This window comes from Podarcis muralis, chromosome 6, assembly GCF_964188315.1.
Source record: "Podarcis muralis chromosome 6, rPodMur119.hap1.1, whole genome shotgun sequence".
In the NCBI taxonomy this organism is placed as follows: domain Eukaryota; kingdom Metazoa; phylum Chordata; class Lepidosauria; order Squamata; family Lacertidae; genus Podarcis; species Podarcis muralis.
In genome coordinates, this window is record NC_135660.1 from 27882970 (window position 1) to 27906705 (window position 23736).

Consider the following 23736-nt stretch of genomic DNA (forward strand, 5'->3'; position numbering starts at 1 on the left):
AGTCTGTAGCTAAAGGGCTTCAAGAAACACTGAAGGCAGCAGTCCCTGCTTAGCTTGGGTCTTACCTCATGTGTAATTTAAAAAAATAATAATTAGAAAGTAACAACCAGTCTGCATAGAAGTAAACAGAGAGTGAGGCTTCTCCACACAACTAATGCTTTTATTTCCCTGGGCAGAGGTCCAAGGGAGCAACTTAAGTAACCCCACCTTTGGCATGCAATAATAGTGGACTACATTGCAGTGCTGCTGTACACTACTCTCACCAAAGTCCTCTTACCTGGAACAGAGACATATTGGTGAGCTATATTGCATGGTTGTTATATACTATTCTCTAGGCCCAGCCTGCAGTGCAAGGATAAAAGCCATGGATAACACTGCAGGGATGTTGTAAGGTACTCTCTCTTCTCTAGGCAAACCCTCAACCGTCAAACCCCTGTAGGGTCGATATAAACCACTCAGAACCCAAGCTGCAGTATTCAGCCCCCTACCTCTCAAGATTAGGCAAGCTTCAATTCCATGGTTATTTCAAGAGCCTGTTTTAAAAGTATTTGTTTACTCAAGCTTCCCCCAATTAACTTAACTACCAGAGTTCCCTAGGAAGAGGGATTGATGGTTAAACTACTCTGGCAACTGTAGCTCTGTGAGGGGAATAGGTGGGTCTCCTAACAACTTCCAGCACCTTTAAACTACCGTTCCCAGGATTTTTTATTATTTTGCTAACAAGGTATAACAATGTATTAAATACATGGTGCAGATGTGACTAACATAGTGTCATCAAATCCTTATGAGGCTGTTCCCCATACTATTTTTTCTTAACTTTAAAAAAAAAAAACTTCTGCAAACCATGGGTGCTACCATTTTGGCCATATAATGGCAGGCATTCTCCACTGACATGCAGAAACTGAAGATGATTAAGATATTGGCTAGTGCTGGTTCACACTACGCCCTGGCATGTAGCCTCTATGATTGGTGAATCTGTACTTGTTCCTGGTATTTCCAACCACAGTTTGGAAGATCATAAATGTTTCTTGTTAACCGACTCATTGCACCAGAGTTGGGAAAATAAAATAAAATCCCTAACACTGTGGATTTGGGTCCAAAAAAGGACTTGGGGTTATCTGTAAATCAGAACCACCACTTCCCCCAAATTAAAGGCAACCAATGAAGTTTGCATTATAATACATAAGGAAATGCATGCCTCTGTTCCTTATGCCATGTAATTACTGACCAGATCTTATTTTGTTTTCATGTTTAACTTGTGTCAACTGTTGTAAGAAAACAGCTGCCTATCAATCTGCTTTATTTCTTTTGCTATTTTAATGCTTATGTGAAGGTCTTCAGATGAGTGGCAGTAACAAAAGCAAAGAAACCTAGAAGTTCAAAGTAATGCTGGCATTGGTAAATGCTTCCAACTTAAGAAAACTGCCTATGATAACAAAAGATCTATTGATGTTTGAGTCTGAATGCAAACTTTATCAAAGAAGAGGAATACACACTTACCTGGACTAGAAATGCGGTCACGATACTTGGGTATATCATCACGCAATGTTTGAAGCATAACCCACATTGTGAATGTAAAGAGTGCAGCTAAGAAGCCATAGAATACAAGATAAAACAGCAGAATTAAGCCTGCAAAAAAGCACACAGGATGTAGAAGTTAGCAATATATTTAATGCATCAATACAATACAATACAATACAATACAATACAATACAATACAATACAACACAACACAACATACAATCATCATTACTATTAGTATTAAAGGGATCAATTTCCTGCAAAGGCCTAAGTAAAGAGGTACATATTTAACTGATGCTAAGAAGTGAATAATGTTGGTGCCAGCCATACCTCCAAGGGAAAGGAGTTCACCACAGATATAGTGCTCCCCCACAGAAGACCCTATCTAATATCACCACACTGCAGAGTTCACTCATCGGCAGGAAAGCAAGAAGAGCCTACCATATAGATTTAAGCATATGGGCTAGCTGATGATAAAGAGAAATGCATCTTCAGGTATCTGAGTTTTAAATTGTTTAGGATTTTATAGTTTATGATTAACACATTTGCAAACAGACAACCAATGAAGATGCTGTTAAACTAAACGCAGCTTCTGAATCAAGGGTAGGTCCACAGAGCACATTACAGTAATGTATATAAAATACTACGGCTAGGCTATCCCCACCCAGGAAGGCCATAGCTGGTGAACTAGCATTTATAGAAGTAGTAGTAGCAGCACTATTGCTACTGATGCTACCTGGCCCTCTAATTATGCTGCTTACTTCAGCTGAAACCTGACACTCACCATACTGAAATCAGCAGGTAACAACAACATTGCTTGAGCTAAGTTTTAATATTCTTTCCCCTAATTCCATACTTGACATTTCAGTTTTTGAAGCTGTATTACTTAGAAATGATTTTGTAGTAGATGCAGAAGAAAAATTTCTGCTACAGAAACATTCCCCAAGTATTGTGCATACCTTACCAACCAACCTGGTGGGCAGAAATAGTTATGCAATTAAATTAAATGCAATTAAATGCTATTGGGCAAGATGAACACCAAGTTACAACACTGTGTTATCTAGCAGCTCTGCCACTTGGTTGCCCCAACTAATGAAACCCTTATGTCAATGGTCCATTGCAGCACTGATGGGAAAACATGAGCAGGTTTTGGGGAACAGAAATGTATAAGGCAGCACCATTACAATTGCAGCCTCCTGCCCCCACTGGACATGCAGTTACCAGCACATCTGCAACATATCTATTAGCACACATACAGTGGGGGTAGAGTAAGCTGCCTCCACCATACATGTGTTCTGGAACATATAATAAGGGTTAAAATTTAATATGTTGTTTGCTCAACTTGTTTAGGGAAACATAAAATTCACAGGGGTAGCCAACATGGTGCCCTCCAGATGTTGCTGGCCTATAACTCCCATGAGCCCCTGCCATGGACAGTGGTCAGGGATGATGAGAGCTGTAGTCCCAACATATGGAAGGTACCACATTGGATACCTGATCTAGCACATGACTTGAAGAACCAGACATGGCTATTTCCTCTTACAATGCTTTCTTGGCAAAAATTGTTCTTGCCCCGTTCAGCTCCTAATAGCCCTACTGTGGGGAGGAAGGGGAAGTGAGGTACAATGTGGAACACATGCCTTTTTGTCCACTGGAGGGCTAAAAGCAGCTGGAGGAGGGAACATTTTCATTAGAGAAGATCATATGAGTGAAAGTGCCGCAACTCCATCTAATGCAACACAGACCTTTATCAGAGATCGTCTACCCACAAAACATACTTAAATATTCAAATCAAGTGTATTTAGGGTAAAGATTCTTAAAAAGCAATATATTAAAAAGTTTGAAAGAACAAAAAAATGAATTAGGCAGACATAGATTCTACAACACAGAGTCTGATAAAGACAAAGCAAGATGGCCATGCAGCTGTTTCTTGGAGCCTTGAAGGGCTATTATCAGAGACAGCAGAGATAAGGTGAGTCGGGTTATTATCTGGCCTTGACTGCTGTTTTCATCACATGCTCAATTCCAGGGGGGAGGAAGAACCATAAATGAAAGGAAGTTGATGGTATTGTACTGTGGCAACACATATGCTTGATTACTGGCATGTATGTATGTGTGTGTGTGTATGTGCATGCCTGTGTGTGGTTGCCAAGTGTGCAGCTGTGTATGACTCTAGTGTGTGTGCACAAGTCTGCAAATGTGCCTAAGCTCCCAAAGAGGTTGGCAGCCCCTGCAATAAGCTATAATTAATGTTACCTATGGCTTGTTTATACAAGCCAGCTTGATCACTCATGGTTAACAAGCTGACTTGTTAAAAAATACATTTTGCTGGTGCAGCTGACACAGCCAGCTGTGGTTAATGGAAAAAAGAAACAAAAACCTCCAAACTCTTCCTCATAGCCATTCCAGGGGAAGGCCATAGCTTAGTGGAAGAGCACACGATTTGCATGTAAAAGGCCCCAGGTTCAATTACTGGTTTCTCCAGGTAATGCTGGGAAAGACTGCTGCCTGAAACCCTAGAAAGTCACTCTCAAGTCAATCTGAACAGTACTGAGATAGTTGGACTAATGGTCTGACCTGGTATAAGGAAGTTTCCCATGTTCCTATGAGAAGCAAGCAGGGTTTAGTATAATGTTCAGCTGCAGCTGTTTGTCAGTCATCCAGGTGGGACAGGAGTACAAGCTCGTTCATACACAGCTGCATACATTATCTCTTACAATCTCCCACCTTCAGATGGCTGCATATTGCTTTAAGTATGTTGTAAGAGCTAGCTAGTGTTGCAAGGGAAAAACTCAAAAGTACCCTAGTTTGGTTTGAAGACATTTAATAGGTTGTGGTGTGTTGTTCCAGCTTGTGCTGTTTAGGTGTCTTGAGTTCTCCCACTGCAAAGTTTTGGAATCTTCACTGCTACACACGTTTTCACCCTATAGTCTAGCTCAGAGGTTTTCAACCTTTTTGACTCCACGGCTCCCTTGACCAACTACTACATTCTTTCTGTGGCTCCCCCGTGGGGAAACATGCTCTGTGCCTAAGAAGCCCAGTTATGTCACCCATTGCCTACAAAGCTGGCAGCCTCCCTTGTGGAGTGTTCCCCCAGTCTCTTCTGCTCCTCTCCTTGGGAATACCTCCACCGCCTCTCTGAGCAGCCCCCCCCCAAGAGAAATGCCCCCTCACACCGCCCCACAGGGGCCCCTGGGAAGAGAATGCCCCCAGCCTAAGCAGCCCCATGGAGACTAGCCAAAGCTAAACATGAAGCAAACAGCCACACAAGCCTTTGCGGGGGAGGGGGAGGGGGAGAGATGTGAGAGGGCATCAGAAGAGGAAGGAAAAATGCCCAGTGTTGCCCGTGGCACCCCTGACTATCATTCAAGGCAACCCAGGGTGCCACAGCACACTGGCTGAAAACCACTGGTCTAGCCAACTCTCTGCTTAAACCACTAGCTGCTGTTCAGGATGGCTCTGGGAGCAGTTTACAAAAAAAAAAATTTTTTTAAATTAAACATTTTTTGAAAATCCAAACCACCAAGCTGCAGCAAGCCATTCAAAATCCAGCAGAATTAAAAGACCTGGGCAAATAAAATGTCTTCCACGATCAAAAAAATGAGGGTATCTCCAGGCAAGCCTCTGTAAAGAGTGTTAAAGCCAAAGTGCCACGACTGAAATGTTCTGTCTCCAGCCATCACCCACTCACTACAGTGAGGGGGGCATACACAAAGCAGGGCCTCTGAGACCCATCTTAATGGTTAGCATACTGACTGTCCTTTCTTTTAGGAAAGCTGTAAGGGAGATCTGATAAAGATGTATAGAATTATGGAAAGTGTGGAGAATGTCCATTTAGACTTTCCTCCCTCTCACATAATACCACCTCACCTGAGGCCATCTAATGAAGTTGAATGCTGGAAGCTTCAGGACAAAGCAAAAGAATTACGGTACTTATTTACACAGTGCTTAGTTAAAACTATGGAATTTGCTAAAACAAGATGTAGTAACGGTAACCAAATTGGGTGGCTTAATTTTTTTAAAAATGTTTTTGTGCTTTTTTTTTAAAGGTTAAGGCTATCAATGGCTATATCTATATTCCATCCAGTACCAGTTGCTGGGGATCACAGATGTGCTATATAACACAGCTATCCTGATTGTGGGCTTCCCACAGATATCTGGTTGGCAGTGTGAGAACAGAATGCTGAACTAGATAGGCCTTTGGTCTAGTCCAGAAGGGCTCTTCTTACGTAGCATTTGTCATGACGGAGCAGCAGTATGCACCTATAATTCATAACCCAACACAACACCACTTATAGTCATTCAAATTTCTCATTAATGCTTATGGTTAAAGGGGCTGCTTCCTGAAGTTTCTGGGAGTTATCAATGACAGCAAAACTAACAGTGGCAGCCTCTGAAGGTTTTCCTAATTACACTTTGAATGTCATTCAAATGGTCAGAACAGGTGTGATACTTGCCCTCACTTCTCATTCTTCAATGGAATTGATGGGGCTAGTACAGAATTTAATATTTAATCATTCCTATTAGTTCTTCTCTTTGGATACTGAAGCTTTTGTAAGACAGGGATATAAAGAATTGGAGATTTAAGTAACTGAAGAGCCTGAAACAGCAACTACTGGATAGCCAACATGATGGCCTCTAGTTGATGGTTGATCTAATTGATCATCTTTCCTGATTACTGGTCATGCTAGCTGAGGCAGGCAACGCATATACTATTGCTGATGGCAAAATGTATGCAACATTAGTTCAGAGAGGGAAGGAAAATTAGGTGGAATTTGTTCTTCGCATTTTGAAATCGACAAGTTAACTAATATGTAACTGTTTAATTTATTGTTACTGATTGTTAGTGGGAAACTAACACAGTCTTCCTGCCCCCCAAACATCCATACACAATTCCCTCCCACAAACTCCTGTCTAACAGCTTTCCATAAACACTTCTCTCTACCATCTCAAATTATTCAATTCCCTTGCCTCAGGCAGATGGTCTGTTCTTCGCACTCACCCCTAACCATGCCTTTAGTAGTAAGGTAAAGGGACCCCTGACTGTTAGGTCCATTCGCGGACGACTCTGGGGTTGCGGCGCTCATCTTGCTTTGCTGGCCGAGGGAGCCAGCGTACAGCTTCCGGGTCATGTGGCCAGCATGACTAAGACGCTTCTGGCGAACCAGAGCAGCGCACGGAAGCGCCATTTACCTTCCCGCCGGAGCGGTACCTATTTATCTACTTGCACTTTGATGTGCTTTCAAACTGCTAGGTTGGCAGGAGCAGGGACTGAGCAACAGGTGCTCACCCCATCGTGGGGATTCGAACCGCCGAACTTCTGATCGGCAAGACCTAGGCTCTGTGGTTTAACCCACAGCACCACCCGCATCCCTAGTATTAGTACTAGTAGTAATATTTACTATTATTATTTTTATTTTATTATTTATATCCCGCCCATCTGGCTGGGTTTCCCCAGCCACACTGGGCGGCTTACAGCATATCTCAAAACATAATAAAAACATCAAGTGTTAAAAACATGCCTGGCTACAGCCCAACAGGAACCATTTTTAATAGTAAGGCGAAAAGGCCAGTAAACATAGTGTTTCCTTCCACAAAAGCCCACTCCAGATTCCGCTCTCTGCCTCCAAATCTCTTTTAAAAAAGCATTTTTACCCTGCTCTTTAACTGAAAATGCTCCTAGAGAAGCTTAAAAAAATCAGAAGTAAGGTTGTAAGGCAGGTGGCAAGGACTGCCTGAAAGACATGACACAAGGAAAAGAGGATAGGAATGAAGGGGGGGGGGGGAGAAGCAAACTCAAGCACCAGTTCTTTAAGTTCTTTAAAATCAGCCTCAATGCAGAATACAGCATCTTGCAACTTCCTTTTCTTTCCTAGAGAAAAAGAAGGGGAGAAGAGAGGCAACAGCATTCTGCTCCAAGCCCAGGGCTTCAGGAAAGGGAGGAGGTTTATGACAGGAAAGAACAGCAGAAAAAAGCAGGCATGAGAAGGATATAAAATGGCACAAGCTGCTCCTCTGTAGGATTGTGGGGATATTTCTGATGCTCTAACATACCAGCAGTTGCTTTTTTTAAAGGCAGGGCTGTGTACCTCAGCAACTTGCTGGAGGTTGATCTTGAACTTCTGAACACCAGAATGAAATGCACAATCTCCATGGTAACTGTGGTTGTGCAATGAGCAGTCTCAGGCTGGTCAAGATATTTTTGTTCATTTCCCTCTTTTTCCTCAAGTTCACAAACTAATATCTTTCTGAATACCTGCTGAATCTGCAAAATTTGCCCAAATCCTCAGCTTGTCTGTGGTGGCCCTCTTTCACTGCTGTGTTGGGAAAAGTTCACTATTGGATACAGCAATGAAATAATGATGGCTCTTGCATAGGATGTAAAGCATCTCTCATGAAAGCTCACTTTTCTAGACATATAGTAAACGGTGAAGTAACTGTACTTATAAACGGGACTGGAAGATAAGTGTATGTTTAAACTTTAAAGTAATTTTAACAGTTAAAAGCTGGCTTTATAGGTCAGAAGCATCACCATGAATTGTGTTTAGAAGCAAACTAACGGTCCCTAAACTCTTTATGATCTACATGCAACAATCCAAGGAAATTACCAATGTATGAACAACAATGCCAAGTTCCTTGGCCTCAGGAAGGCACACTGCAACTCAGACGTTGACCATGCAACTCTTCTGGACACAGTTATCTGTGTATCTACAATAAAAAAATATTGTAGCTTGCAAACTCCCCACTTCAAGGGAAATGTGACACCCCACCCCCACCCCAAGCCAAAACAAGGGGAGAGATTAACAACAGGAAAATAAGAGGAAAGGCTGCATTTTGAAATGGAGCATACATAGCTCCGCTGCTATCCAGACTGGATGGTCAGCTTTATTAAGTAGATGTTAAGACTTTCCAGAGGACAGCCGTGTTAGTCTGTCAAAACAAAAAGTTTTGTGAAACCTTGAAGGCAAATAGATTATGGACTAAGCTTTTGCGGACCACACCAACCAATGATGTAGATGTGGATGTAGTCCTAGTCTTTAAGGTGCCGCGAGACACTCTGCAGATCTTGGAAGTGCACTTTCATTCCCTACTAGCAAATGTTTGGGCTTGCATTCTTCGGCAGGCAGTTTCAACAAGAACGTGAAGAGTTTTGCATTGACTGCAGAACAATGAAAACACCAGTATCCTATGGATATATGTAATTAATGATAAAAAGTAATGGAGATCTATTAATTGGTTTTATCAGTTCTTAGGAACACAGGATTTTTTTGGGGGGGGGGGGATCCACTAAAAAGCCCTAAAAAAAGACTGAGATTTGATTTAGCATGTTCAACGTTGACTAAGGGGGGGTGCTTTGATGTGTGCCAGGTTAATTTTACATGCTGGATAGGTCTGAAAAAATAGCCAAGTATTGGAACAGAAATATTTGAGATAGATAGATTATAGATATTTCATGCTTAATGTGGATTTAATGCTACATTCAAACAAAATCAGAACTTTAGTTATTTTTACTGAAATCCTTGTAAGCAATAGCATACTTTCCTTATATTAGTTAGCAAAGAAAAAAATGAGACACTGAAAACTGTTAACATAGCAATTCTAGTTTGCTTGAGGAGCTCTGCATGTTGGTGTGTGCTTCCTAGGAATCGCCTGGATTTTTAAAAATAGATTTGACTGTTATTGCATCCATGAAATACTTTGACCTGTTACTTAGTTAAACTACTAATTTTGTATGACAAATCATTTCTCAAAATGGATGCCTTCATGCCGTGAAGTACAGAAGACACATCACTGCTTACTATATAACTGGGCTGAATCCATCATCATGTGAATGTGTTCAGCTTATGCAACCTTCCTTTCCTCCCTCTTACAGTTCCTCACAGCCCCATCCCCAAATCTGCTCTATAGGGTCTCTTAAACCTCTGGAGTGGAAGTGAGGGGCTCCAGTGGTGGGGGGGGGGGAGAAGAGGAATGGAAGTCTCACGGCCTAAGCAGAACTCTGTTCCACTAATGCACAGACGCCAATGGAAACAATCTTTGTGGGATAGCATCATCTACTGACCAGGGACTCCACAATCAGAGAATAATCTGAATTAAATAAACCATCTTAACTAGGATGCAAGTTCTCAAACTGCGGCTAGGAAAGTGTTTTCTACAGAATGTAGAAGCAAACATACTGTACATATTGTTACAGAAAACAAACATATATACAGTTCTAAGATTTTTGGATGATGCTAACAGCAAACAAGTGACAATCATTTTTAATATATATTGTATCATGCCAGTTCCCAACGTTCTGAAATAACTTACACTATTCCATCATAATATATAAAACCAGTAAGTAAAAATACCAACACAGCATACAAGCCCACATAGGCTGAAAATAATCTGAAAGGCATGGAAAGGGCCTGTCACCAGCCAGGTTAATTAAGAAATGACTAAGGAATGGTATAGGGACACGGGTGGCGGTGTGGGTTAAACCACAGAGCCTAGGACCTGCCGATCAGAAGGTCGGCGGTTCGAATCCCCACAACGGGGTGAGCTCCCGTTGCTCAGTCCCTGCTCCTGCCAACCTACCAGTTCAAAAGCACATCCAAGTGCAAGTAGATAAATAGGTACCACTCGGGTGGGAAGGTAAACGGCATTTCCGTGCGCTGCTCTGGTTCACCAGAAGCGGCTTAGTCATGCTGGCCACATGACCCGGAAGCTCCCTTGGCTTATTGGCTCCCTTGGCCAATAAAGCGAGATGAGCGCCGCAACCCCAGAGTCGGCCACGACTGGACCTAATAGTCAGGGGTCCCTTTAAGGAATGGTATAAAGCTTCACAGATAGGAGCAAACTTCTCTTAAAATGGCTGGGATCCTCTTCAGTCCCTATCTGTATCAGTTTCAGTTAATTTCTATGGAGAAAAAGTAAAACACAATGTTGTTGTAGGAGCTTCCCTGATAAAACACCCAACCACAAGCTAGGTTCAAATCAAAGGGTAAAAGAAACCAGCATTTTCCCAATAAAGCACATGTGCATGTGTGCATATGCACAGACAGAATGCTCCTGGAGGCCATGGCTGGTTCAAGGAATTGATCTGGAATGAATAAATGTTCTTTCAAGCCAAGATAACAGACTCAACAATGAACAAGAAGATGGGAGAACTACCCACCTTAAACTCTTTCCCTTCCTATACATCACTGAGCTTCTTGCAGTGTAATCTCCAGGAAGCAAAGTGAATGGAGACAGAAAGACCACACTAGCCTTGTATTTAACAATCTGACTGGGTAGCCATATACAGTGGAACCTCGTGTTACGTACCGTCCTCCTTGCGAACGCTGTGGGTTACAAGCTCCGCTAACCCGGAAGTAGATGCACCTTGTTGCAAACTTTGGCCCAGGATGCGAGCAGAAGTTGCGCGCCGGCAGCAGCGGGAGGCCCCATTAGTGAAAGCGCACCTCATGTTACGAGCAGTTTCAGGTTACAAACGGACCTCCAGAACTGAACGGATAAAGTTTGTAACCGAAGGTACCACTGTATGACTAGGAATTCAATGCAGGTGACAGAATGGGAAGGACAGATCACTCCATACCCTCTTTCAGTCCACCTGGCCCCTGCTGGTAACCCGTTCCTCAGCTTTATTCCCTTGCCCCCCAGTCTGTTTGTTAATAGGCATTTTAAACTACTCTGCTAATAGGCTAGTAGCTTGCATTTTGATACTAGTCACAGAAACAGCCAGTAAGGACACATGGACATCTAGTCCCCTAGCAGACTAGTAAAAAAAGATAGAAAAGACTGCAGGCGAGTAATTTTTGCAGGCTTGTTTACAAGGCTGTATCACACATTTCCCAAACTCATACAAGATTCCTGAAAGACTAGTGATCAGTGCTGCCAACCAGTATGCTACAATAGGCAGAGAATTTGGAGCTGGTACATATCAACGCCATTTTCCTCTCAATAATCATAGTAGCTGAGCTGAAATGCCGCCTTTGCTCTGACACCCTTTCACCTTAAGAAACACTTCCCCCAAAAGTCATTAAAACCCAATATAACAGCTTTGGCATCTTTCCAGATGAGTTTATTGGACAGGGAACATGCAGTCTTTACAACTCCATAACTTTACAAATGCCCTAGGTTGGGTACAAATGCCCTTCCCCAGTATATTAACTATAAGGAAGTTACCTTTCCCATGATCTAGCCTCGAGAGTAGAAACAAATAAAGGTATTTAAACCAGCAAGACAAATCATCATGAGAACCACCATTTAAATCAAGTTCCCTCTTTATAACTCAGGTATTTCCTAACCAAAGTGCACTTTAACGGGCTATAATAATTCAGACACTGATATACAGATAGTTTTATACTATCTAGGAATTACTTTTTAAAAAATCATCTTTTTTATTTATACAGCCCATATGCCTTTTGGCATGTAGTAATTGCTGTTTAGAGATAAGAACAAGGGCACCAAGCAAAAACATTTGCATGGAACTGATATATGCATAGATATTTCCAAAAACAAGTGCTGGGAATTTAATGGACAGATCAATATCTTTCTGCAAGATGTAAGACCGCCATTCAAAAGTAACACTTCATTAATCATTTTTGGACAGCAAACTTCCCATTAATTTGTAGGTAGTTTACTTGCAGACATTTATTTTCCCGGCTTCTAGCCTGAGATGAATCCACAGGGAATTGTGCCCTCCAAGCCCAGCTCCCTATACACTCAGTTTAGGCTTCAGGTTGGCCTTATGCTTTCCTTCAGCCTCTTCACATTTCTATCCCTGGGGAACTGAAGGCTCCTGCCTGTGCAGCACTCAGCACCCTTCAATTTTTGATAGATGAAGGAAGCAGCATTTGTTCCAATGGTTGGCTGGTAGACTAATTCATAATTTGAAAAGTAAGCACACTGAATAGGTCAAGCACTGGGCAATATCAACAGTGTAGGAACTCAATAGATAATGCTGATGAGGTACAGGAAGTTATTTCAAGAAGCCAAGTACACTACATGTAACTTGCAAGTTTCCGGCTCCCGATATTAACCACATTATGAAACACAATATTAGTCGCACCTCCTGTGCAAATTCCTGATTGGTCTAAAACATTTATCTTGGTGTGTTAACTGGCTTGATCATCCCTTCAAAAATAATCAATAAGCTGTCACAAGCAGTTTAAATGCTTTCATTTTATTGTATTTTAAAAGCTGTGACCCATATAACAGTTTTGCAACTTCAATATTTCATCCATAACTTGGATAATTGTTTTCTCTAAAAGTATAAATCAAAATAAAAATTCAACCTGCAGTAATATGCACAAAGAGCTAATATTTCATGAGTATATGTCCGATATATGGCAATGTTTATTGGAAAATATGGGGGGATAAGTTTTCTTGCACAAGACCTGTGACCAAATTCATTTATAAGGGACCCCTGACCATTAGGTCCAGTCGTGACCAACTCTGGGGTTGCGGCACTCATCTCGCTTTGTTGGCCGAGGGAGCCAGCGTACAGCTTCCGGGTCATGAGGACAGCATGACTAAGCCGCTTCTGGCGAACCAGAGCAGCACACGGAAACGCCGTTTGTCTACTTGCACTTGGACGTGCTTTCGAACTGCTAGGTTGGCAGGAGAATTCATTTATAGATGCCCACAAATAAATGCCTCCAAAGCAAGACCCTGTGCATATGCCACTTTAGTATGCATTCATAAATTTCAGGTCATCATCAAGTCCGTATGGTAACTACTAATTTATGCTTAACTGTGGCAACACTCTAATTGTTTCTTTTTAAACCCAACATTTATCATCATTGGCAGGTGAGAGAAATGCCACAGGAATTTCCTGTGTTTGTGGTGTTTATTTTAAATTATATTAGAAATTTCAGCAACACTTTGTGTTCAACGCTGTCTTCAACCTTTTACAGGATTCCTTGAAGCATCTGCCCCAGGCCCACAGCTGCAATAAAATATGTCTCTCCCATATTGGTCTCTACAGCCACAGCAGGCACTGTAACTCTCCAAGGGTTTGACTTTACCCCCAATGGTGCATTCCTCCTTTGTCTCTCAAGACAGATGGATGCCAACCAACTCTTCCCTGAAGCAAGGCAAGAAACCTTCTGCTAAATTTTTGTATCTCTATATGAGACTCCACCCACCTGCCATGTTTTGCCCACAGGGTGACCCTCATAAGGATCTGGCCTGTGGAACCAAAAAACCTCCCCATCCTAGATGAACTTATTCAACCTAGCTAGGGAGACCCAATCAGGCTAGGCCTGCCACCATGATGAATCTGAGGGGAAGCATGGTGGGGCTCTAGTAGAGAAATACAAATTCTACACTTTTCTAAACACACCAAATTTAAGTCACTGATAATTAACCTAAAAAAGATATCCAATTGCTAAACGTATTAACATGTAAAAATACTATCTTTCTTCTAAAAGCAATAACATCTGTCCACCCACCTTTTCTAGCGGGCCAAATGAATATTAAATTATCAGGGAAGAAATTATGACATTCCTAAAAGGTGGTTTAAATGACACTTGGGACAACACATTTATGTGAGGTAAGTTTCTCACTGTGGTGTTACATTGGTCAAAGCAAATGTTGCATGTGCATTTCAAGTAACATTACATTTTCTTAGTGCTAAGAACTTCAAAGAAGAGAACACAGTTAAAAATACAGATATTTCTTTTTATTTGGGAGCGGGGAGTATGTTTAGTGACCAGCATAGCACACTCAACTAACTTAGGTTTTACTGCCCTAAGCTAACCTGATTTTGTTCCTACCATAACATTTCTTGCCAATTCACCAAATGAAAAAACAAAACTACCAACACAACAAAGGGTCATTAAGCTATTGCCTATTTTGTTGAAGAGATCAGTATCTGAACTTTAGAGGGGGAAAATAATGAAATTCTGAGTCATCTCGCATGTTATACTTGTGGCTGTTTTACGCACGTGAAAAATGCCATTTGCAAAAACTCTTGCCAGATAATGAAACCCTGAAAAATATCTTTAAAATAATATGGTTGGCATCTGTCTGTCTTGGGAGACAATGGAGGAGTGTGCCTTTGGGGGTGAGGTCAAGCTGTTGGAAGGTTGCAGCACCTGCTCTGGCTGTAAAACATGTTAATTATATATGAAAATGAATAATGGGGCTATAGGTTAACATTTTCATGACATTACACCATCTCTCTTTAAATCCAGTAGTGCATGTAAAGTATTTTTTATGGATTAAATTCATAATTCACCTGAAAGGGACCTCATGGATCATGTAGTCCAACCTACTGCAGTGCAGGAATCACAGCTTACAGGTGGCCATCCATCTGCTTTAAAAACTCCAATGAAGGAGAGTCCAACACCTCCCAAGGTAAGGTAAAGGTAAAGGTACCCCTGCCCGTACGGGCCAGTCGTGTCCGACTCTGGGGTTGCGCGCCCATCTCGCTTAAGAGGCCGGGGGCCAGAGCTGTCCGAAGACACTTCCGGGTCACGTGGCCAGATTGACAAGCTGCATCTGGCGAACCAGCGCAGCACACGGAAACGCCGTTTACCTTCCCACTAGTAAGCGGTCCCTATTTATCTACTTGCACCGGCGGTGCTTTCGAACTACTAGATTGGCAGGCAATGGGACTGAACGACGGGAGCGCACCCCGCCGCGGGGATTTGAACCGCCGACCTGACGATCGGCAAGTCCTAGGCGCTGAGGTTTTACCCACAGCGCCACCCGCATCCCCTACCTCCCAAGGTAGTCTGTTCCAAACCCTCCTGAACCAAAGAGGATCTAGAAAACAAGTAACAAGGGGAGCCCAAACCCCTGTCCAGTGCTGGATGCAGCTCTACCCACAGAGCTTCATGCCCAAAACAAGGAGCTGCAGAGGCTGGTGGCCAAGCCAGAGACTCTTATCTGCTCCATATGCCCCACCCAAACCCTGGGAGCACTCCCAACCACTGCACAGGCGGGGCTCTGAGCAGATGCAATAGGCTCTCACTTCTGCAACATGCTGGGTCAATGGCGGGCAGGCTGTTCCCAAAGCCACAGAAGCATGCCTGCCTATCTGGCCTGGTCACCCTCCAGTGGGTCAAGGGGTCCCTCCCTCCCTGCCAGAACAGCAAGAGAAAGATCCCCTCAGGAACCTGTAACTCCTTCATCTGCCTTCACTTAGGTTCATGTATGGGAACGACTTAATTTTGGCACTCTAGGAATTAAAAAACTGTAGCAACTGTGGGTGTAAAGAGTTGTGGGGTTTTTTTTAAGAGTACAGCAAATGCATGACACACACACACATTATGACATGGTTAGAGCAAAACAAGTTACAGCTAAAAGAAAAGCGGCAGGAGAAAAGCTGAACTATGACTTGGGCTTCTTATATGTTCTCAAAGACTGAAAATTGTGCTGTGCAATACACCTCAAGCATTTTGACTTACACCCTTTCACAGAATAAAGATTCTTTTTAATCCTTCCCTAACCCCCCCCCCCCCGGCGCCTTGACTGAGTTTCTCCTTCCCCACAGATCCACAACAGCAGCAGGAAGATCAAAAGTGGATGAAAAGATAACAGAGCTGGAAAGTTGGGGTTCATTAACTCATTTACTGTGAGATTTCAAGGTATACACAACCCCAGCTGATAAAAAAATTATATTGGCTATCTGCTTTTCTACAAGGCTGAGAATATCCACTAAAAATAGAATAACCAAGAGGAATGGCTAAAAAAAATGGCAGGGGGGGCCTTTGCAGTAGGAAAGTTAACATTGTCTCTTACACAGTACTGCTTAAGCAGCACCCACAACCTGCATATGCAGAACCTCAGGACTTTATTTTCTCATCTATACACACTATAAGTTTGCAAGTGTAGGTAAACTGCTTTTAGGCATAAGTTGCTTTGGAAGCATCTTACACAATGATAGCAATGGTTAAAGTGTTTTAAATAAATGAATCACATTTTGAGGTTTCAACTTCATCAGTGGCGTAGCGTGGGGGGTGTAGGGGGGGCCGGCCGCACCGGGCGCAACATCTGGGGGTTAGGGTTAGGGGGCGCAAATCCAGGGTTAGGGGGCGCAAATCCACAGGTTAGGGAGCGCAAATTACTTGCCTTGCCCTGGGTGCTGACAACCCACGCTACGCCACTGAACTTCATAACTCCAGATAAGCCAAAAGCTACTGGAAATTTTCCCTTCTCCATTAGCAGCAACACAGAGCTGAGAACTGTTTCAGTTTATATAGGCAAAACTGTTTTCCACCTATGAGGAACTGTTTCCAATTCCTCTCAATGTCTCTTCCCACCTTCTGTAAAAAGTGTATTTTGAAAATTCCAGTTAATTAAAAAGTGTATTTTGAAAATTCCAGAAATTAGAATCCCAACTGGATTCTACCCATCAATTCAAAGTTTCTCTCTCTCTCTGTGTGTGTGTGTAAAATGTACTTTAGTCATATTTAGAAATATGTAGTATTCTGAGCTACTCAAATAAACTTCATCATTCAACTTTTCCATGTCCGCATGTACAATAGACATTAAGCATGAATTGTACTCTTCTAAAGTGTCATGGAATAATCCCTCATCATCAATGCCAGCAACGTACAGCAATCCTATCGTAAAACTTACCATCACTTAAAAAAACACTGTAAAAATTAACAATTGTCCAAAGTACTGTTTATGAAAGTTATTCTTTAAATTATAAAATATCATTTCCCCAAAGTAACAAATTATTCAAACATCACAATATAAACGTCCCAGTCAACACAGCCACAGACCAACACTGCTTGCACAAGAAGTATGATCAATTACATGTTAAGTGTTTAAGTACTTTTCATAATTAGTGGAAACTGTATCAACATGCATTCCTCTGTCCTCATTTTTTTACCACTTCCCACGTGCTCAACCCACACACTTGAAAGAAACCTAGTGATTGGTGTGCCTGTCTGAGAGGAGTGGATAGTGGAAATTTCCTCTCCACTCTTCATTTTGCAAAGTAACTAGGAGGATTTTATTTCCATGTGAATGAAGAAAGGCTCACAACACAGCCAGCCCTCTTCTGCCAGACATGTATACTCTGCTTTGGGTGGTTCTTCCTTATTTCAGAGCACGTGCCCAAAGCTCATACTGTATACTAACAAAATGAGCAAGAGTATAGTCCACACTGCACTGTGCCCAACAGTCAAATACTCGTTGACTCTGGTTTGCTACACCTCAACTGCACAGTTTTTATATAATTTATTGTTTTAAGCCACCTTGGACGGGCATTGTCTGGAATGGGGGCTTGGAAGTACTGTACTTTAAATAAGCAATTTCTCTCCCATGATTCTAAAGGCAATTCTCTGCAAGTTCCTCAATTTATACTTCCTTTAAAACAAAACCCAAGGAAACCTCGCCCTTTGGACAAAACTGGGTAAGGAAGGGGTGGGGGGGAACACAACTATAACCTGGATGAAAGTATCAACCCATCCCTCCTCTCTCTCTCTCTGTGTGTGTGTGTGAGAGAGAGAGAGAGAGAGAGAGGGAGGGAGGGAGGATCCAAACTAACGTCGACAGAACAAAAGCGTGTTTGAAAAATAATGAGGGAAGAAAAGAGCGCTTGAGAAGTTCTGATGAAGGAAGAAGGCACATGCCTGCTTGGCGGCTTTTCAAACACCCACGGGAGTTAGCCTAAGCTGGATGGGAGTTACCTACTGGTGGAACCAAAAACGCTGCAGAAAATAAGAGAGAAAACAGACATCCCGTTCTGAAGCCTTTCCCCGCCCGCCACCCGAGCGCAGCCGGCGGCAGGAGCGTGGCGAGAGCTCCCGGCGCGAAAAAAGAGATGCAACAGCCCCCGGGAGGAGCGCACCCACGAGGGGAAATCCTTTCCTCCTCCCTATCCCGCCCCACCGCCCCTCTCCCTCTCTCTCTCTCTGACATGGGGCGAGAGTGGGGGGTGGGGGACTCCCTAAGAGGACCCTGCCCCGTCCACGCTGACGCAGCTTGCCAGGAAGGAGGAGCCTGGCAACGGCAGAAGGTGGTCCCTCCGTAACCCCCGACGGTGGGGAGCAGCGGGGGGGGGGGAGAGAGAGGGAGGGAGGAAAAGATAAGGAAGGCGGCCAGAGTCAGCTGGGGACACGAGCTAAGAAAACAGCCCCCCCTCCTCACAACGGGCCCCTACTAGTCGGCTCCCCTGAGGCGGCGAGGCGAGGGAGGAGGGGGAAGGCGGCAGGCGAAGCCACCTCTTTGGTGGGTCTGAGGAGATGATGCCGCCGCCGCCTCTTCCTCCTCCTCCTCCCGCTGTCACGTTCGGGTGGTCTATTTTTAGACGTGGGCAAGGCGCGCGCAAGAGCCGCTCCCGGCCCGTTGCTGCTGCTGCTGCCGCCCGCCTCGTGGCCCCCTCGCCAGCTGAGGGAGGGAGAGAGACGGAGAAGGAGAGAGATGCGTGGTGGTGGGCAAGGCAAGCGCCCGCCGCGCCGCGCCTCCCACCGCCCCTCGTGCCGGCCGCCCCCTCCCCTCCCTTCCCCGCGCGCGCTCGCTCGCCCTCCTCACCCCAGCTCTTGGCCGTTCGCCCCAGGAACTCGCCGCTGTTGGGGTTGTAGATGAACCGCCGCCACTCGGCCATAGACTGGCTGAAGGGCTTCTTCTCCTCCTTGGCCATAGCGAGAGAGAGACAGAGAGAGAGGCTGGAAAGAGAGAGGGAGCTCGGCGGTTCGCGGGCGGCGGTTTTCCCCCTGCCGAAACAACAGCGGCTCCTCAGAACCGCTAAGTAACTCTCCCTCAGGCGCCCGGCGGGAGAGCAGAAGAGAGGAAAAGGAAAGAGGGGCTGGGCCAGTCGCACGCACCGAGCAAAACTACTCGCGCCGCCTCTTTCCACTCCCTACGTCAGAACCCGCCCCAGCCAATCGCCGCGCGGCCGAGGACGCCCCGAGCGCGCCCGCCCACCGCGCACCCCCGCAGCGCCACCTGCTGGAGGGATATGGCGGCGGAAAGGGCTTGGGCGCGCGAGCGAGCGGGGCGGGGGGAGGCGGGCTGGTCAGGAGGCGCCCGCGCGCTCATAGCGGCCCACGAGTGCCCGCCTCCTGCGTGTCAGGGATGCGGCGTCTCAAGCACGCCATCCTTTAATATTCTTCCCCCATGCATCACGTAAGGGTCTTCCCGCCAAAAGAGCAGCCTCATGCCGTCAACGGGAGATCCAGGGGGGACAAGAGACAAATGTTCAATTTTTCACACTTTGAGGGACAACTCCCGTCCCGTGACCATATATGGCATGAAATGTTGCAATACCCGTGTTGGAAGGAGTATGGTTAAAGATGCGCGCTTCATCTATGCCTCCAGGCTCTTGATGTTGCGAAATGTTGTAGCCTAGAAAACGGTAGGTAAAGAAACGCATGGGCTTCCTCCCAGGTCCTTCATGCAGAACTGTACAGGATGTTTGCCTGAGGTCAGAATCACATGTTGGCAACTAGAGCGGTAGACGGAGGCCCTGGGCGTTTAACACCCACAGTACATGCAAATATATATTCAAGACTTTTAATCTCTTCCTGGTGTGAAGATCTGAAATTCTGCCTCTTAAGCAAAACCGATAGAAGATGAAAGTTAACAATCCTAAAATGGCAACCGTGGTGTACTATCCGACCTGGGGCGGACTTTGGTAATATGGCCCTCAATATTTCTTATTTTCACAATAATTCAGACCCATTGAAGAGGCAATTGTATCAATTGTTGGCAGATAACTAGTTTGCAGTTCTGAAAGAACTGAAAAGTAAATGTTTTATCAATTAACCAATATTCCCATCCAAATATTAAACTGACACTAAACTGAAAAGTCTCTCTATATTTTCCTGCTCTCTTTCACTTTAATTTCTTTCCTCCTAGACTCTTAACTGCCATGCATCATGACCTCTCACTCATTCTAAGTGTCTCTTCCTTTTTCAGGTTCTAATCACTGCCTTGGAATGTTCCTGTCGATCACAAGCAACTCCTCATCAATGACATAAGAAAAGTATTGCTGGCTCAGGCCAAAGGTCCATGTAGCATGGCATCCTGTTCTCACTGTGGCTAACTGGGTGCCTATGGGAACTCCATAAACAGGACTTGAGCGCAATTCAGAACATATAGTACTCAGACAATGGAGACAGAACATAGCCATCATGGCTAGCAGCCATTAATTTGTCTATACCTTTCTTAAAGCCACCCAAGTTGATAGGCATCACTACATCTTGCGTGAGAGAATTCTATGGCTTATCTATGTGCTATATGAAGAAGTACATTGTTTTTTCCCCTGTCCTGAATCTTCCAACATTCAGCTTCACTGTCTAGGCCCCAAACCTAGTCTTACAAGTGAGGGACTTTCTCCAACCTTATATAAACTATATTAAGTCCACTGCTTACTCCAAATGTTGAAACCTTTCCTCAGAGTGGAGTTGCTTCATCCTCTTTTTCACTTTGATTGCCCTTTTGCTCTGAAAGGGCTTGTGGGTATTGCTCACCCCTCCCCACTTCTTGTAGTCAACACCATTGATTTTCCACCAGCTTCCTGAAGGCTCTCTTACCAGAATATTTTGTTCCTCAGGTGTGCATTTGACTTCAGCACCTTTCTCTCGCACACAATTTATGGATAACAGTGCAGGTGGAGATTGTGTATGATCACTTGCTATTTGTCATAGCTGGCTGGGTAGCAGTAGTCCTACATGAATAAGTTGTTTTAGGTTTACTTCCAATTATAAGCAGGACACGAACTGGGACTTTCACAGCAGAACAAATAAATTTCCCAATGTTACCTATGGGGTACTCATTGGTTCTAGGTGTTAATAGAATAAAAGAGGACCAGGCTTGCAAGCAAAGTGTCTCTGTGGGAAAGGCCATGAGGAAATACAAGAACCTCTGGAGGACCACAGGTTCCTCATCCCTAGGATGCACAGATTATAGTCTTGCACTGGTTTAGAAAGGGTGAGGGGCAAGCATATAAAGCACCAAAAATGATGGAGGAGGGAAGTATGTCAAGAAAAGTTTCTGTCCATAGGACAGTCCCCAAATCACATGCCTCACTGTAGCCATATTTAATGGGGGGAAGGCACCTCAGAGGGGTTTGGCAGACCTCTTTCTGAGGTGCCTCTCCCCCTCCGTTAAACTTTGCCTCGGCTGCATTTAAAGGAGCGTGAATACGCTTCTCAGAAAGCGCTTTGCCAACCTCCCTCCATTAAACAGCTCACCTGGGCAACTTGCACTTCTTGCTTATTTGCCCGCCTGCCGTTTTGTCATCATGCTAGAGTTGGCATGGCCACACAAACCATTGGCCACATAAACTGAAGCATGATGGCAGCCTTATATTTTTATGTATATAGGAAAATTGATAACTCTACCTCCTCCTACGAAGCCTTCCCAGTATGCCCATATTACACACAGAACTGTGTGTGTCACAAGACCCAGAGTGCTGCTGCGATTGAGTTTGGATCGGCAAGAGGAGGAAGATTAAAGTGGAGGTGCTGAATGGCGGGAACCTGAGCTGGAGGAGGGAATACCTCCTTCTTCTGCCCCAACCTCTGCCTCTTTGGAAGGAGAGCCTTCCTGCAAAGCAGAGAGCCCCAGTGGATACTGGGGAGGGCCAGGAGGCAGCAGTGACTAAATAGGAATGTGAACAGCAGGGTGCAATCCTGTCACCTAGAACCAGGTACTGTCTTTGCAGATTAGACTGAACCCACTCACCCTAACAGAGCACACATTTGTAATCCTGATATCCCCGCTAGTTTGAGTAAGTTTGGCAAGTGAGTGTGCCATTCCTCATCTTTAAAAGCTTGGCAGGCAGGGCATGGAGAGTTGACACCATTGTCATTTCCATCTATTGATGAACTTTTTGCCTTGTTCCTTAATTCCTGAATCATGTCCCCTGAGCTCTATGTCTGCTGCCAAGTCTGTTCCATTACTTGCCTAAATAAATATCTCTTTCTTGCTCCCAAGTAAGAGCCTTTGTCTGTGTGTATTGGGTAGAAGCGAGACAGTGTGGCCAAATTACGGTTAAGGTTTTTGCATGCTAATAGGTAACAGTGTTAATTGTTATATGTCATCTCTGCATGCAGACACTCAGAGCTGTTTTCTTCCAACAACTCATTTTGCTGTCACTGGTACATGACACAGAGCAAAATGGTGTCTTCCATCGCAGATGCAGGTCTTGCTGTCATGATGCAACTGTCCAACTTTCATTGGCTATAGGAACATAGCAACTGTTAAAGTTGTAGCCTTTGGAGGACTGATGGAACTTCCTGGACAGCCTCATGCAATACGGCCACCAAGCAAAGGATCATTAAAACTACTATGTGTATGCCCTCTTGCCATGAGATTTATATGTGCATGCAATTATCTAGAATGTTTTGTCAGCACTGTAGAGAAAATTGCAGATTAAGCCTGGTCTAGATGGCAATCTGATACAAGCGAAAGAGCTTCCTATACTAGCAGCCTTCATTTGAAAGTCTCGTGAGTCACTCTGAGAAAATGTTATGTCTGAAAGAGACAGAGAGAGAAAGAGAAATATCAGGGGGGAAATGCACCACAATTAAATTGGTTCTAGTACAACTGTAACAAAAGAAAGCCTACTTGTATGAATGGCAGTTATTAAAAATAATACAGGAGCTGAAATCCTGCTGAGAAAGAAGACCTTTGTTTATAGAGTTGGAGAGGACACATAAGACATTTTCAAACTAAAGGTGCCTGAAAGCATGTACTTGAATCTATATTTATGTCCCTAAATAGCCTGATGACTTATCTTAAAATAATAGCTGTCTTACTGAAATGTCTATACGTACTGTTCTTGGAATTAAAAATATTAACAGCTTCTTCCCTCTTTCTTTCTTCACAGTCCTCTAAACACACACACACACACACACACACACACACACACACACACCCTAATTATTTTCCATGGCATTTGGACTACTTCGTACCAGAGTCTCCGGGCATTGCCTCAGGTCAACGTTAAATTTTTAGCTGAGACCAAGAAACCACATTTTTCTATACTCATATATAAAAACACAAACGTTGAATACAAGATCAAGAAAAATTATGGCCTAATATAATTATATCAAATCCCCCAAATGGAGTTAAATCAAACTTAGCATTTATCTTTGCTCCAACATGAAAAAACTGAAAAAGTAGCAAATAGCATTTTTTTTAAAAGAACATGATGCAAAACAATTATTTTGTTGGTCAGCTGATGGAATTGGGTTTTACTGCAGCTAAAGACAGAGACTGGCTGCAATTCTGCACCCGCTCTCCCATGAATAAGCCCATGGA

The 23736-nt window shown here is 43.9% G+C and overlaps 1 protein-coding gene across 1 annotated transcript in view; it reads right to left on the minus strand.

Moving 5' to 3' along the window:
* ATP1B3 (ATPase Na+/K+ transporting subunit beta 3) overlaps window positions 1-19247 on the minus strand; it is a 35148-nt gene extending 15901 nt beyond the window's left edge. Inside the window, exons 1-2 of the mRNA XM_028731195.2 lie at window positions 19000-19247; window positions 1501-1629 (exon numbers count right to left, since the gene is read on the minus strand). Coding sequence (XP_028587028.1) covers window positions 1501-1629; window positions 19000-19108 — 238 coding nt within the window. The 5' untranslated portion in view covers window positions 19109-19247. The remainder of the gene's footprint in view (window positions 1-1500; window positions 1630-18999) is intronic.
* Window positions 19248-23736: the final 4489 nt, after the last annotated feature.